The sequence below is a fragment of the Nothobranchius furzeri genome, chromosome 1 (genome assembly GCF_043380555.1).
Source record: "Nothobranchius furzeri strain GRZ-AD chromosome 1, NfurGRZ-RIMD1, whole genome shotgun sequence".
NCBI lineage: Eukaryota > Metazoa > Chordata > Actinopteri > Cyprinodontiformes > Nothobranchiidae > Nothobranchius > Nothobranchius furzeri.
The window spans coordinates 36983886-36997079 of record NC_091741.1 but is presented as its reverse complement, the minus strand read 5'-3'; the positions used below and the strand labels follow the sequence as shown (position 1 = coordinate 36997079).

Genomic DNA, 13194 nt, shown 5'->3' with positions numbered 1-13194 from the left:
GGTGTTGATGCATGATTGCGCATGCGCCGTGAGCGGTTCTGATACTTTTTGGGTCGCAGCTGCTCGCAACGCCGCTTCAACAGTGCGATACCCTCACGAGGGAAGATCAAAATTTCAAACACGCCAGAAGTTTGTGCGAGCTCACGATTGCTGATCAGTAGCTGGTCACATGGTGTTAATCGCCTCTCCTAACCCCCTGTACACTACACGACGCTCGGTGTGCACGACGCGCAAAACTCGCCCCGATCTTGTGGATTCTCGCACGAGTGGAAAATCGGCTCAAAAAAGTGAAAAAGTCGCACAGTTGTAACGTGAGGAAATATGGGTTTTCTGTGCCAAAGGTTGTATTTGGCCCGGCTGGGTCAGAGTTGGGTCGCTCAGAACTTTCACCCACGGATTAAGACCTTTGCCGACATGAAGTCTGCAAGATTCAACAGAAACCACAACATCCAACACCTGCAGCTTCCAGCAGATGGAGTTCTCATGAAATCTAGTCATAACAAAACAAAGTCTTAAACTTCCTTTTCTTTATATTAAATGTTGAATAACCATTTGATCACTTTGCTCATTATAAATGTGTTTTAATCAAATGAATTATTATTATGCTTTGGTTAATCATAATAACTATAATGAATCAACGCTTAATTAAATAATGTTTTGAAGATGTTTTAGTGATGACCTTCACACTCGCTCACACAGGTCTACTCTCACAGTAAACTCAAACACATTTGCAGACACACACGTTTGCTTTGGGAAAAGAAGGGACTTTTGGCAAGTTTCAGTTCATGTTACTCAGTTGGTGTTTGACAACGAGAGAGAGCGGACGTGCTGAACACACACCACGGGGAAGGGAGCTGCCCCCCCCCCCCCCCCCCCGCTATTCCTGTCAAGCCAGACAGGATAGCTGAAATGCAACCAGCTAACGCAGACTCGTCCAGGGTCTTTGATTTCTGAGTAATTTAAACTTAAGAAAGCGCATCTGCCAAATGCTTCATCAACGTGTACCGAGGTCAACTCTGGACCGGAGCGTCGGACACCTTAGTCTTCTCTGCCAGCCAAGGTGTCCTGGATGAAACATCCTCCTGTGACAGCCCGGATCTAAAAGAGGGTCCGAAAGTCGGTGAGGCAGCACACAACCAGATAGCGTTTGATGCATCTTTTCTAATAAGAACTAAGTTTAATTCAAACCATCCATTTTCACTCAGACACCTGTTTCTTCCTGAAGCAATCTCAGACACCTGCACACACGCATTCATATCACATCATTCTCAAATCTTAGCACATCCAACACAAGGTCTATTTGTGCAAGCTTAAAATATCAACTGTTAAAGATTGTCCAACAAGGTTGCCAATGTTGATTAATTTCCTATGCTTGTCATTTCAAATCATTAGTTTAATTTGAAGAATTAAAACTTTTAACTTTCAAACTTGTCTCTTCATTGAACTGAAACACAGACACACGGATATGATCGTCAGTTTATCGATGAAAACAACCTTTGAGTCTTCTTAATTATATAAAATTTGGTTATTAATTTATTCAAATTAATATCTCAAATTAATATGTAGAATGGTTCCTCTTTCATAAAAGAGCATAAACCATTACACTACACAGTATACGCCCGTTTTTAGACGGATGATCTTTCGACATATATGGATTAGTTTGGTTAAAGAGAGTTTAGTTAGTTGTGTTTATTATTGTGTTTATTCATTTCGCAGACGCTTTTATCCAAAGTGACGTACAATTTGTATAACCTATAGGGCATGTTGTGATCTTAGTTAGTTGTTACTAGTTTGAGTTGCTGCTGATGTGTCCTTGTTGTTGATAATCTGTATTATATTTATGTAAATAATTGTTTATCTGTTCATTTTAACTCTGAGAGCATGCATCCTCAATGGTTCCTCCTAGACAGCCTGGATCGTAACAACAGCACGAGACCGTGTCACCGGATAAAGGAGACATAATAATTCCCAGCTCACTTATCTTGGCTGGAACTAAAGTCATGTGGAAGACGAGACTTTCTGCACTCTCACTCTGAATGAAGTTCATCTTCCTTGAATCATATATTACTTTTTAAAACGTGAAAACTGCATAAGTGTCATATAATCATCTCTTATTGAATCCTAAAGTGTTTAATGCAGGGGTGTCAAATATACGGTCCGCGGGCCGGACCCGGCCCGCAAACAGATTAAGTTCGGCCCGCAAGGCGGTTGTATAAACTTTATTTTCATACTTTACAATGTAGAGTGAAAATGAACTCTAATTTTTCAATAAAAAACCTGCTGTTCCCAATATGTTCACTAGATGGTGTAATAGGCATTGTGTTAAGCAAGCAAGCCGTTTATCCTTAGCCAGAGCAAGTACGTCAACCAAGTGCAACAGGTGTTCTGACAAGCTACTTTGTTTTGCCCCGATATCTAATCCGGCACCTACATTTTATGCTTCAGCCCAAGATGTCTCTGTCAAAAAGGAGAAAAGTGGACACAGAGTGCAGGTTGTTCCAGGAAAAATGGACATCCCCTTATTTTTTCATGGAAGTGAACGGAAAAGCTGTATGTTTGGTGTATTCACAGCATGCTGCAGTGCTGAAAGAATATAATCTTCGTCGCTATTATATGAGTCTTCATGCCGAAAAATAAGACAAATTTGAAGGACAGAGGAGAAGAGAGAAGGTGAATGAACTGTTGGCCGTACTGAAGAAACAGCAGTCTGCATGTACTCACAGCCGAGATATCAGTGATGCTGCAGTGAAAGCTAGCTACCTGATTGCTAATGAAATTGCAGTGGCTTAAACCATTTAGTGAGGGGGAATTTGTAAAAATGTGCATGATGAAGGCAGCGGAGATTGTGTGCCCTGAAAAGCGCCAAGCTTTTGCAAATATCAGCCTGACCAGAAACACAATTCCAGACAGGATTTCTGATATTTCAGCGGATTTGGACAGCAAACTGAAGGAAAAAGTAAAGTCCTTTATTGCTTTTTCAGTTGCTATTGATGAAAGCACGGACATTACAGATGTTGCTCAACTGGTGATTTTCATCCGTGGAGTTGATGACACGTTTACCGTCATCGAGGAGTTTGTTGAGCTGGTGCCCATGACGGATACAAAAGGCCAGGCCTCTGCAGTGCTTGGCACACAAGATAACATACTGTCAACAAACTGTTCTTTTCAAGGCCTCGGCTTTACCCCTCATCACTTCTACAGGATTCGTCCTCTGAATAAAAGTGAACACTTATGGCTCATACAGTTAAATAATCATAAATATTCATATGGTTGAATGAACAATATTGTCGTCATCGTCTTCCTCCGCTTATCCGGGTCCGGGTCGCAGGGGCAGCATCCCAACTAGGGAGCTCCAGACCGTCCTCTCCCTGGCCACCCCTACCAGTTCCTCCAGCAGGGTCCCAAGGCGTTCTCGGACCAGATTGGAGATGTAACCTCTCCAACGTGTCCTGGGTTGACCCGGGGACCTCCTGCCGGCAGGACATGCCCAAAACACCTCCCCAGGAATGCGTCCAGGAGACATCCTGACCAGATGCCCGAACCATCTCAACTGACTCCTATCAATCCAGAGGAGCAGCGGTTCTACTCCGAGTCCCTTCCGAATGTCTGAGCTCCTCGCCCTACCTCTAAGGCTGAGCCCGGCCACCCTACGGAGGAAACTCATTTTGGCTGCTTGTATTCGCAATCTCGTTCTTTCGGTCATTACCCGAAGCTCATGACCATAGGTGAGGATTGGGACGTAGATCGACCGGTAAATTGAGAGCCTGGCTTTCTGGCTCAGCTCCCTCTTCACCACGACAGATTGGCTCGGCGTCTGCAGTGATGCGGACGCTGAGCTGATCCGCCTGTCGATCTCCCGATCCCTCCTACCCTCACTCGTGAACAAGTCCCTAAGATACTTAAACTCCTCCACTTGAGGTAGGACCTCTCTCCCGACCCAGAGTTGGCAAGCCACCCTTTCCCGGTCGAGAACCATGGTCTCAGATTTGGAGGTGCTGATCCTCATCCCAGCCACTTCACACTCGGCCGTGAGCCTACCCAGCAAGAGCTGAAGTTCAGAGCTGGATGAAGCTAGGAGGACCACATCATCTGCAAAAAGCAGAGACGAGATTCTCCTGCCACCAAACTCGTCACATTTCACACCATGGCTGCACCTAGAAATTCTGTCCATAAAGGTTATGAACAGAACCGGTGACGACGGTCAGCCCTGGTAGAGTCCAACCCTCACCGGGAACAGGTCCGACTTACTACCGGCTATGCGGACCAAACTCACGCTCCTCTGGTATAGTTGAGACACACCCTCCGGTCACCCTTCTTAAAGATGGGGACCACCACCCTGGTCTGCCACTCCACAGGAACTGCCCCCGATGACCACGCAATGTTGCAGAGACATGTCAACCATGACAGCCCTACCACACCCATAGCCTTGAGATACCCAGGAAAAATCTCATCCACCCCCGAGGCTCCGCCGCTCTGCAGTTGTTTGACTACCCCAGCAACGTCTGCCCCAGAGATTGGACAGTCCATCCCCAGGTCACCCAGCTCTGGCTCCTCCTTGGTGTGCGCGTAGGTGGGATTGAGGAGTTCCTCAAAGTATTCCTTCCACCACCCAACTATAGCCCCAGTTGACGTCAGCAGCTCTCCATCCCAACTGTAAACAGTGTGAGCGAGTTGCTGCCTCCCTCTCCTGAGGCGCCGGACACTTTGCCAGAACCTCTTTGGAGCCGATCGATAGTCTTTCTCCATGGCCTCACCAAACTCCTCCCATGCCCGAGATTTTGCCTCGGCAACTGCCACTGCTGCACCCCGCTTGGATATCTGGTACCCGTCTGCTGCCTCCTGAGACCCACAGACCAGCCACGCCCTGTAGGCCTCCTTCTTCAGCCTGACGGCTCCCCGAACCTCTGGTGTCCACCAGCGGGTATGGGGGTTGCCACCATGACTGGCACCGGCCACCTTGCAACCACAGCTACCAACAGCCGCCTCAACAATTGCAGAGTGGAACAAGGCCCACTCGAAGTCGATGTCCCCCACTGCTCTCGGGACGTGGTCAAAGCTCTGCTGGAGGTGGGAGTTGAAGACCGTCTTGACAGGTTCTTCTGCCAGGCGTTCCCAGCAAACCCTCACTATGCGTTTGGGTCTGCCAGGTCTACGCGGCATGTTCCCCTGCCATCTGATCCAACTCACCACCAGGTGGTGATCAGTTGACAGCTCCGCTCCTCTCTTCACTTGGGTGTCCAAAACATACGGCCGCAGGTCAGATGAAACGACTACAAAGTCTATCATCGACCTGCGACCTAGGCTGCCCTGGTACCAAGTGTACCGATGGGCATCCTTATGTTCGAACATGGTGTCCGTTATGGCCAAACTGCGGCTTGCACAGAAGTCCAATAATGAAACACCACTCGAGTTCAGATCAGGCGGGCCGTTCCTCCCAGTCACACCCCTCCAGGTCATGCTGTCATTGCCCATGTCAGCATTGAAGTCCCCCAGCAGGACAATGGAGTACCCTGATGGAGCACTATCTAGCACTCGTCCCAGGCACTCCAAAAAGGGTGGGTACTCTGAACTGGTATTTGGCGTATAAGCACAAACAACAGTCAGGACCCGTTCCCCGACCCGAAGGCGCAGGGAAGCTACCCTCTCGTCCCCCGGGGTAAACCCCAACACACAGGCAGAGAGTCTTGGGGCTAACAAAAAGCCAACCCCAGCCCTCCGCCTCTCACCCGGAGCAACTCCAGCAAAGGAGAGTGTCCAACCCCTCTCAAAGACTTGGGTTCCAGAGCCAGTGCTAGGTGTCGAGGTGAGTCCGAGTATATCTAGCCGGTACCGCTCAACCTCTGCCACAAGCTCTTGCTCATTCCCTGCCAGCGAGATGACATTCCATGTCCCAAAAACCAGTTTCCTTGTCCGGGGATCGGACCGCCAAGGCTCCCGCCTCGGTCTGCCACCCGATCCACACTGCACCAGACCCTTCATGTTCCTCCTGCGGGTGGTGGGTCTGACTGAGCCCATGTATCCGGTTAGGGCCGGGCCCGGCCGGGCCCCATGGGCAAAAGCCCCGCCACCAGGCGCTCGCTCACGGGCCCCAACCCCAGGCCTGGCTCCAGGGTGGGACCCCGGTAACCCTCCGGGCCGGGTACTCCGACTCTTTGTTTTTACTTCCATGAAAGATCTTCTGAACCGTTCTTTGTCTCACTCTTCACCTAAGACCCATTTGTCATGGGAGACCCTACCAGGGGTGCAAAGTGCCCCAGACAACATAGCTCCTAGGATCATTAGGGCACTCAAACTCCACCAGCACGATAAGGTGACGGTTCAAGGAGGAGATGAACAATATTGGTTGAATAATAATAATGTTTGAATAATCTGTGCCTAAATCAATGAAGAATGTAATGAACATTGTTCTGACAATGATACTTCATATTTTGATCAGTGCTGTGTGGTACAACAAGTTAATCCTTATCTACACTCATACACAATGTTCATAAGAGATACATTACGGTTAAGGTCACCTCTCACATAGGTTTAAAGATTCTTTATCCACAGAACAACAACATTTTGTTTGTGGAAGGTGGGTTTCTAAGAGATGTTTGGTAAATGTCGTCAAACATGTCGAATTCTGATTTTCAGAAATGATAAACTCAAGATCATTAAAACTAGAGTGACTGCCAAGTTACTCAGTTGAGTTGAGTTTTTGAGCAGAACTTCGGAGTGGCCAATCCGGAGGAAACCCTTTTGAAACATCTCTTTGACACACTGTCAAACCTGTTTGCACGCTGCAGCTGACACTGCTCCGACTCCTTAAGAGTCCATTCTTAGACGCAACAACCTTCGTGTCTGTTGTGATCCGGGAGACGACTCTGGACTTACCTGGTCGCATTGCATTTAATCTACAAACTACAATGCCTTGGGGGTCACCCGACCCCCAGACATCTCGGATCCAAAAGACGTTCTCCATCATGGGTACGTAGACACAACAAGATTGCGTCTGATGCCGTTTTATTAATAAGTCAACTCTCTAGTTTATAGCAGACCAAATTCTTTTGCACCCAGAACTCACAGTTTCTTCCAGATACAAAGGTTCTGATACACATCCACACATTCCATCATCACACATATACATCCATCACACATCATTATTCATAGCTTGTCATATATTATAATTAGTCTAGAAAATAAAGTTTTTTTAATTATATACTTGACTCTGTCTGAATTAATTTGATTTGTGTTTATGGTCCCTGAATAAGCGAAGAATCCTAAATTCTTCTGGTTAAACATTCAAAGATCAATCAGCTTGATATGCTATATTTATATAGAATCATCACATTTTATTGGTCATAATTCAACACTCCAATCTCATAACACTACATTAAACTATATATGGGCAAGAAAACAACAACCTTATGGATGTTTTAACATTAAAGTGAGATTTTAAATATTAACGGTTTAAGAAAGAATATAAATGATTTTTTGTGAATGCACCCCTGATACATTAGTGAAATTTATAAAATTAGTTTGAAATTTATGTGATCCTTAATTCCACCAACATTTTTATATAGTCTGTTTAATCTGCAGATGCAAAAACAAACAAACAAACAAAAAAAACCTGCAGGAAATCAGGTGCAAAAATGAAAGGAGAAGAAGTGGGAAGAGCAGAGGTTTGGGGGTGAGGGCTAGCAGCTTTCCGGGCTGATGGGATGAGGGAATGCTGCTGAGCAGGTTTTGAGCTGCTGATGTGTTTGAGAGGTGGAGGGCCAGCATTATTACAGGTCATCCCTGTGGATTACAGAGGCAGAGTTCAGTGCACAGCGCTGCCAGGCAATTTACCTCCATGAAAAATAGATGCAGCGCAGGAATGAAGTGACACATGCACTTACAGAGAGAGACGAACGAGGCGTCCAACAGTTGAGAAAACAAACCGAATGGCCTGGGGAGATGGTGAGCTGTCCGTCCAGGAGTTGGAGGATGACCCAGAGATTTTCTACTCAAAATTAAGCCTTTAAAAGTAGGAAACAGTCTCGCCTTCTGGTGAACCACGTCTGGAGCCAACATCACTCGGGAACCTCCGCTATCCTGGTCTGAGCGATCCAAATGCTCACTCGTTATGGAGCAGCATCACCATAAACACACGGACTCAAAAGGGGGGTGCATTTTTAACAGCAGGAACACTTTGTAACGTGAGGAAATATGGGTTTTCTGTCACAATGGTGGTGTTGGACTCAGCTGTGTCAAAGCTGGGTCGCTGAGAACTGTCACCCACAGATTAAGACCTGAACGCCAGCGAGTCTGGGAGGAAACCATAACATCTGCCACCTGCAGTCTACCAGAAGATGTGTTTACATGAGTTGTACCCAGACCAAGTCAAAACATAAAGTTTAAACTTCTTTTTCTTGATTTTAATGTTAAAGTAACCATTATCATTTTGCTCATTATAAATGTGATCAATCAAATGAATGACTATTTAGCTTTGGGGTAATTATAATGGTTTAATGAATCCATTCTTAAATAATGTTGAATGTTTGGTACTGACCTTCACACTCAAGCACACAAACATTCACACACACCTTCCCACAGTAAAATCCAGACACATTTGATGACGCACATGTTTTGCTTTGAGAAGAGAAAGGTTTTTGGTAAGCTTCAGTCTTTTTGAGGCAGTTCGTGTTGGACAACGAGAGAGAACAGACCTGAAAACCAAAGGGGGGGCAGAGCCTGTTGGCTCGTTCTTCCCCCCTTCTCTCACGCTGTTTCTGCCACGCCAGGCAGAATAGCTGAACCGCAACTTCTAACGCAGACTCATTACCGAGTCTTTTGATTTCTGAGTGAATTAACTTAAGAAAGCGCGTCGACAAAACGCTTTACCATCAACGTGTACCGAGGGGCAACTCTGGACCGGGTCGCAGCGCATCTTTGTCTTCTTTGCCAGCCAAGGTGACCTGGATGAAACATCCTAAGGTGACGTCCCGGGTCCAACAGAGGGTCCGATTTTCGGTGAGGCAAAACACGACAGATAGCGTTTTGATGCATCTTTTCCACTAAACCTAAGTTTATTCAAACCATCACTTCACTCAGACACCTGTTTCTTCCTGAAGCAACATCAGATGCACACATGCATTCATCTCATCTCATGTTCATCTCTCACTACACTTGGCACCCACACGCATCCATAATCACATCATATCACTCTCAATCTTCATTCACCTACAGAAGGTCTATTTGAGCATTAACAGCATATCAACTGTTAAAAAGATTGTCCCACAAAGTTATCAATGTTGATTGTATTTCCTGTTTGTCAATTTCAAAATCATTAGTTTAATTTGAAGAATTAAAACTTTTAAACGTCAAACTGGTTTCCTCATTGAACTGAAACACAGACACTCAGATATTATCGGCAGTTTATGGATGAAAACAACCTTTGAGTCTTCTGAACAATATAACATTTGGTTATTGATTTATTAAAATTAATATTCCGAATTAATACGTAGCATGGTTTCTCTTCAATAAAAGAGCATAAATCCATAACGCTACATTTAATGGCGAGCGTATCCAGTCTTCTATATCTGCGATATGTCTGATTTCTTACATCTAAAAGCTGCAAACGACGCTTTTCTCTGTGTTTCACTTTGATGTCTTATTTTGAACTTAACCGGAAATTGTTCCGCTCACTAAATTCTCCGACCTCAGAACCGAGACTAAATTCTCGGACACCTTTCGTCTCAGTGTGTTGACACTGTGGGCGAGCTATTGTGGAAAATATCTCCATTGCATGAGCGACTTATAGAAGCCGAATCTAAACGGAATGCCCGTAGGCACCTACTGTTGCTTGATTGCACGGTAAACGTCGTAAGCCGGGTTATGGCCGTCACGCGTTACTGCATTCAGATTGCGTGCGCTTTTTAAACGGAATGCTCGGTGACACCTGCCGGAGCTTGACTGCTCGGTAAACGTCGTAAAGCGAGGCACAGCCGTTACGCGTTACTGCATTCAGATTGCGTACGTTTTTTTAAAGTCCGTATTAAAAGTGGAGCGAGATGCCTACTTGTTAATCGGGGAAATTTCAGTCTGGCCGCTACAGACAAAGAACGCTAGGCCTGGCCGGGGAGCTAAGCTAGCGCCACAGTTAGACAAATAGGGCACGCGTCCCGTTAAATTGTCATCATTTCTGGCACAGTCAGTCTGTGTCCTCACAAAACCCGCATTGGCGGTGATTCTTGTAAATCGCTACGGTGTGTAGAATCTACATTTTGCTACGTTTGTCCGTCTGATACCAACACGGCAGCGTAGGGTTTGTTATTTTTTTATTATTTTTATTTTGGACCGGTGAACGGGTCGGCTTTCACAGCCTCCGTTGCTCGGTTCCATGCCTTTTTCTTCCATCTTGTGAAGTAGTGTGTATTCATTTCTCTATCAACAATTCCTTGTTTTACCCTGTGTCATAAAGTTAAGTAGGCTACGGACAGTCCTTGTTTGTGTGAGACATATTAAGGAATCTGCCCGGAGTTTTACGTCGGCTCAGAAGGTAGAAACGCGAGTTGCTCTGAACTTAATGGGAGATGGACGAGACACGACAAAATCTTTCTTGCACTGTTACACCTGATGTAAGGTTCTCTGACGTTCTGCTTCCAGAACATGCCAAGACGCAGGAAATTCACCGGCCGAGCATCGCTGGTCCCTCCGCCCGCCCGAACGGGCCCGTTTTAGGCGGGTGCCGCCGGTCGGGAACAGTGGGGACTAGTGGCTGCGGTTCGGTGCCAGCTGCACTGGGTCGGAGGTGGTTCTGGTCTGCACTTCATGTCGTGAATTCGAGCAACATGCTGTTTACAGTCATAACGCTTTTTCTTTACCTTTGTTTCTTCCAGGGGGTCAAAAACCCACCATCAACATCAAGGTTTGAAATAAACAACACTTTCTCTGCTGCTTTTAAGCTGAATAAATCTCTTGAACCTATGGTTAACCTCTCTGACAAACAGGTTGTGCTTAACCCTTTGGTTCCTAATGCTTCTCCTCTGTCATCCATGTTAAAGGCTGAACATCTCTCCAGCATGGGTGTGCAATCTTCAGGCTGTGATCCACCGCTTCAGTCAGAGGTCTGTTTTACTCGTCAGTCCGCCTCATGCACAAGCCAGCTTCTTTATCGGGGCGTGATGGAAACGTCAGCCGCTGTGAAACGCTTGTGGTCTCCGGACGGAGCTACCAGGCCATTTGGGGGGTTTGTGCCCGGACATCTTGACCTTTATGTGAATGACCTTGTCACTTTTCAGTTTGTGACCTCTGCTAATACGGTGGCCAATTCTTTTCTCCTTTCACAAGGGTGTGACTTAGTCTCGGGCCTCTGTGCTCTCTTTCCTGTGATTTCTCTTACAGGGGACCACGACGACGCAGAAAACCCTGCGGTTTCCAGCAGTCCTGTGGTCAGTGGCGATATTAAAGGTGGCTCGGTGGTTGCTGCGCACACCTCTCTCACGGGCTCGGGAAGGCAACCCGGCCCGGGAGGTGTAGGTGCGTGCAGTGATGCTCTGCTCGGGGCCCCTCCTGACAAAGGGGGGGTGCTGAGTGGCTCTGAGTTTTCCGTTGCGGACTTCAACCGGTTCGGGGGAACGCCTCCTCCGAGCGGACGGGTCATTGCAGAACTCGACACTGACCTTCCTCCAATTCAGCTGACAACATTGACCTCCGACCCGGAGTTAGGTGCTGCACCTTCTACGGGGCGGAGTTCTAGTCAGTCTGTAAATACTCTGGTTAAACCGGGTTTTTCTGATTCAGTGTGGGAACCTCCATCATTCTTGGGAATAAAGTATTCTTGGCTTCAGTTTTCAGGACAGACCATGTTCCTAAAGCTAGTGTCATGTCTGTATCTGATTCTAAACATAGCTAGGTTTGCTTTGACACCCGTGACACAACCATCCTTGGATCACTCCTTTTCGGAACCTCCAAGTCCAACGCCTCCAGGTCTTTGGACATCTGAACACCTACTCTTTCAGCACGATTCAGGTGACGATGTGCATCTTTTTGGTAATAGAGCTTTTAAGAGCTTAAGAACTGTTCTTTGTTATGCTTCTCCTGTCTCACAGACACGGCATACGTTTGAGAAACAAAAGGGGGGTGGGGAGCCTCCTCCCGCTTTGCGAGCATCGGTTTCGCATTTCCAGTTCACTACCATTTCTGATCACAACAAAGTCGCCTCCGTAAAGCTGCAACACAACTTTGAGCAGGTAAAATCAGGTTCTGATCTAACAGCTAAACCATCGGCTTCGCTCCAGTTCCAAACGGAACCCTCAGGTAAATTCAAACAAGTTTCCCTGTGGGTTCGTAACACAAGATACAAACAGTTTGATAACCAAATCGCTTATGAGCCTGCTCCCACAGATACGTCCAAACTCGTGTCTCTGTGGGTCCGCAATACCAGATTCAAAACTCTATTCTGACTCTATTCTGACCGGATTCTTTTCCACTGACTGGTGGACCGTTACAAATTCTCTCGTTGTGGGATGGATTTTTAACAAATGTGATATCCTTTGAGTTTTTTTTCAGGTTACCTGCCTCCAGCCAGGGTCCTGTTACTAACTCACATCTTTAGGGATTACTAACCTACTGATTTACATTTTTAGAACTGATTTACATCTCTATCTTTTTATTAGTGCTTTGTGTAGCATGATTATATTTGATTACAAAGTTAATTTTATTTTGTTGCTATTTCCCTTAAAGGGCCACAAGCCAATTTGCCCTTCATTTTCATGATTATTTCCTTTATATACATGCCTTTAATTAGTGCAGCCTGCTGAGTTTCACATATCAGTTAGGATTTACTTTCTTTTATTTGTGTTTTCACTGCATCACGTTTTTACATGACACGTAGAACAGGGTGCAGTACATTTCTTCTTTAGATAATTCACAGAAGGCATCCACATTTTCCCAGAGGCACCCATAGATAGGTTTTGATTGATTTCTTTGTTTTGCATCAAATGCTATCTGTCGTGTGGGCTGTCTCACTTTGTCTCCTTCTCCGAGCTCGTATGGACTACATCCCATCAGAGGGGCCGTCTTCACCATCCTTCAACTGGTTTTCTGTCGCATGGGGCTTCGGTCGTGGTTCGAGATGGGTCGAGGTCGTCACTGGACTTCGCCTGGACTACGCCTGAGGAATACATCACCTGCCCAGCTCCGTGTGGCACACGAGCTGCTTATCCTTTG

General features: G+C 46.3%; 1 protein-coding gene and 1 long non-coding RNA gene across 2 annotated transcripts in view; one reads left to right on the top strand and one right to left on the bottom strand.

Annotated features, from left to right (window-relative positions):
- LOC139063279 (uncharacterized) overlaps positions 1–13194 on the bottom strand; it is a 198794-nt gene that overhangs the window by 73873 nt on the left and 111727 nt on the right. The gene's annotated exons all lie outside the window — the stretch shown is intronic.
- LOC139071482 (uncharacterized) lies at positions 9545–12153 on the top strand. The gene is made up of 2 exons (XM_070553984.1): positions 9545–11994; positions 12075–12153. The coding sequence occupies exons 1-2, from the start codon at positions 10557–10559 to the stop codon at positions 12089–12091; spliced, it is 1455 nt and encodes a 484-aa protein (XP_070410085.1). The 5' UTR covers positions 9545–10556; the 3' UTR covers positions 12092–12153.